Here is a 3,184-nt window from a genome sequence, read left to right on the forward strand (position 1 = left end):
ATTTTACCGTCATCAACAAGACAAGAGATACCAATTCTCGCACTTTGACAAAGAATACGAAATTGGAAAGTAGGTGATTTATTAATACTTTCATATTACCAATCGTAACTACATTAAACGAGATGATCCTATTAAAACTAGGAGATACTTTGAATTCATCCTGACAGATACAGGATCCCTACCTATTGAGCATAAGCTCAAAGACGACAATGATCCAGACAGTATTGAATTCTCAAAATTCACTATTAACAAGGTCATTAGTCCATTTCAATGGAACGTAAGCCATCTTCACACCCCTATGATCCTATCAAAACAACATAGGCCCCAAGTCTATAATTATTATAATTATGAACAAGCTTGGTACAACTTTATGTATGTACGCCCCTACATTACTACACTTGGTTCGTAAAATATAGCGAACAGTTTTCAAAATCCATCATCCCCAGATGGTTTTATGATTGGTGGAGAAGATTTGGAGGCAATGAGCTTACTATGCCCAGAAACTTCCAAAAGAATTATGGAACATTTCAAACAAGAAATTTTATCTATAGTTTTATGTATTACAAAATTCCAAGATGACTTAATAAATAAAACTTTTTTACTAAGAGTTGATTGTAAATCAGCTAAAGAAATCTTACAAAAAGATGTTAAAAATCTTGTTTCAAAACAGATTTTTGCCAGATGGCAAGCATTATTATCTAGCTTTGATTTCTTTGACTAAAGTGGTATCGAGCGATTCGTCACAGAGTTGTCTACGACCGTGTCCATTAGAGTCCTATTTATGGGTGAAGCCCCCGCCACAAGCAGGAAATGTGAGGTCAAGTAGGCATTTAGGAATCATTAGCCTTTTTTTCTATCTTAGATCGTGCGATGAAAGCCGTAGTCTAGGAAAGATCGACTTCCGATCCATTTTCTCCCGGGTAGTGGAGGCCCGACGAGAGACGAAGAGATCGGCGATAGTGGGGGTGCTAAGGCCCCTAGAGTATCTCCCGGGACCCGCCAGGAGGAGCTCGGCTTATTCTATTAAGTCCGATCCCTCGGAGGACCCGAGCCGACGATTCCTTTAGAGTTTTTGACTCCTACAGGACCCCCGCAGGACAACTATGATACAAATCCGTCCGAGTATTTATTACGGGACATCGGAGGAGGAGATCCCGGCGGCGTACGCCGCTACTTCTACGGCAGCACTACGTCGGACCCGACCTCCCGCCGAGTGTTACGGATTACTCTAGTCCTCTATCCCGGCCGTCGGTAAACCGTGAGTCGCCGGTTATCTATATCCCTCGGACTCGGATGAGAGAGATGATGAAGGCCGAGTGGATGGTGGGTAGACGATGACGAGGAGTACACTTCACCTTATAGTCCACCAGATCAAACTAGAGACCGATCGGCTACAGGTATATGAGTCCATATTGGAATTTCTATGTATGTGCATTTGCTGTAGATTATTATTTAATAGCGGCGAGCGAAAATCCAAGGGCCGATAACCAAGTATTTACAAGAAAAGACGACCAAGGTGTTTTCGCCACTATTGGGAATCTGGAAATCCAGGATGAAAGGTAGTCGTACACATAGGTGAGGGGTGAATATTGAGGACTGAAAAGGGCAAAATAGTAATTGTGTAATCGGAAGAGTAAGAGATCCTTTCTAATTCGGAGGGAGAGGCGTTACGAGAATGTTTTGGAATCTGTTAAGACCTCAACTCGCTCTAGATTATGTGGTGAAGGTCATGCAGTCAGGTGGATGCGATCATGCCAGCATTAATACATCGGATTTCATCAGAGTTTCAAGGTTAAGCGTGCTGGAGTGAGAGAAATATTAGGATGGGTGACCCCCTGGGAAGTGTACTAAAAGTCCTATACATTCAGACATAAGAGACAAATGAGAAGCTAGAGTAGCCTAAGGGAAATCGGAGTATGCGGAGTGGTTGGAAACCTTAAGAGATCGCGTAGGACGAGGCGGACTAGACCGGTGAAGAGAAAGGAGGTGCATCACAGCTCTAGAACTAGGATGAGTTTAAGTAGCGTTTGGAAATACTTTGTAAGCAAGGTGTTAGAAAATATATATGAATGCGTATGATATCCCGTATGCGGCTGTATCAACGGGTATGTGTATCCCAGCAACCGACGTTTTACGGACTTTCTTCCCAAAAAGTGATGGCTATGGAAGAAGAGGTAGACGAACCATACTCAGACTGGAGACTGTTCTTCGATGGAGTAGTCAACTACAAAGGATCCAGTATTGGAGCATTGTTGATATCAGAAACAGGACAACACTATCCGATGGCTGCAAAGCTCAATTTCAGATGTACCAACAATATGGTTGAATACGAAGCATATATTCTCAGCCTCAGGATGACATTGGACATGAACATACAAGAGTTGCTAATAGTCGGAGATTCTGACTTGCTCATAAATTAAGTGAAGGGAAATTGGGCAACCAAGAATGACAAAATACTGCCATACGTAAATCCGGTACAAAGATTGTGTGGGAGATTTAAAAGCATCGACTTCAGTCATACTCTGAGGGCTCAGAATGAGTTTGCTGACGCTTTGGCTACAATAGCCTTCGTGATTCAGCACCACGAGAGTACCCACATTGATCTCCTAGAGATCACTCTAAAGGAAGAACATACTCACTGCGCACACATCGAGGCCGAGCCAGATGGCAAGCCATGGTACACCAACATAAAGGCATACCTGGAGAAAGGAGAGTGTCCTCCAGAAAGCTCAGCAAATCAGAAGAAACCCATCAGAAGACTAGCCAATAGATTCTTCCTAAACAAAGAAGTGTTGTACAAAAAGACACTCGATCTCGGGTTACTCAGATGCGTAGACGCCGAAGAGGCCACAAAATTGCTGAAAGAGGTACACATAGGAGCTTGTGGACCTCACATGAATGGATTCATCCTGGCAAAGAAAATCTTAAGAACAGGATACTACTAGATGACCATGGATCATGACTCCTACAAATTTGTGAAAAAATGCCATCAATGCCAGATACACGGAGACCTAATCAAGGTTCCTCCGACAGAATTGCATGCAATGTGCTCGCCTAGCCATTCATAGCGTGGGGGATGGGCGTCATCGGACCCATTGAGACCCCGGCATCCAATGGACATCGTTTCATCTTAGTCGCTATCGACTACTTCACCAAATGGGTGGAAGTAACTTCTCACAAGTCA

The 3,184-nt window shown here is 43.2% G+C and overlaps 1 protein-coding gene across 1 annotated transcript; it reads left to right on the forward strand.

The window, feature by feature from the left end:
- The first annotated feature begins 2,156 nt into the window (after positions 1-2,156).
- LOC132067618 (uncharacterized) lies at positions 2,157-2,945 on the forward strand. Its single transcript, XM_059460907.1, has 2 exons — positions 2,157-2,307; positions 2,422-2,945. Exons 1-2 carry the CDS (start codon positions 2,157-2,159, stop codon positions 2,943-2,945), a joined length of 675 nt encoding a protein of 224 aa, XP_059316890.1.
- Positions 2,946-3,184: the final 239 nt, after the last annotated feature.

The sequence above is a fragment of the Lycium ferocissimum genome, chromosome 1 (genome assembly GCF_029784015.1).
Source record: "Lycium ferocissimum isolate CSIRO_LF1 chromosome 1, AGI_CSIRO_Lferr_CH_V1, whole genome shotgun sequence".
In the NCBI taxonomy this organism is placed as follows: Eukaryota; Viridiplantae; Streptophyta; class Magnoliopsida; order Solanales; family Solanaceae; genus Lycium; species Lycium ferocissimum.

Bases quoted from the DNA above. Each gene is read 5' to 3' on its own strand.
- LOC132067618 (XM_059460907.1), top strand. From the start codon at position 2,157: ATGGCTATGGAAGAAGAGGTAGACGAACCATACTCAGACTGGAGACTG. The intron at 2,308-2,421 runs GTACCAACAATA...TCATAAATTAAG, and splicing joins TGCAAAGCTCAATTTCAGAT to TGAAGGGAAATTGGGCAACC.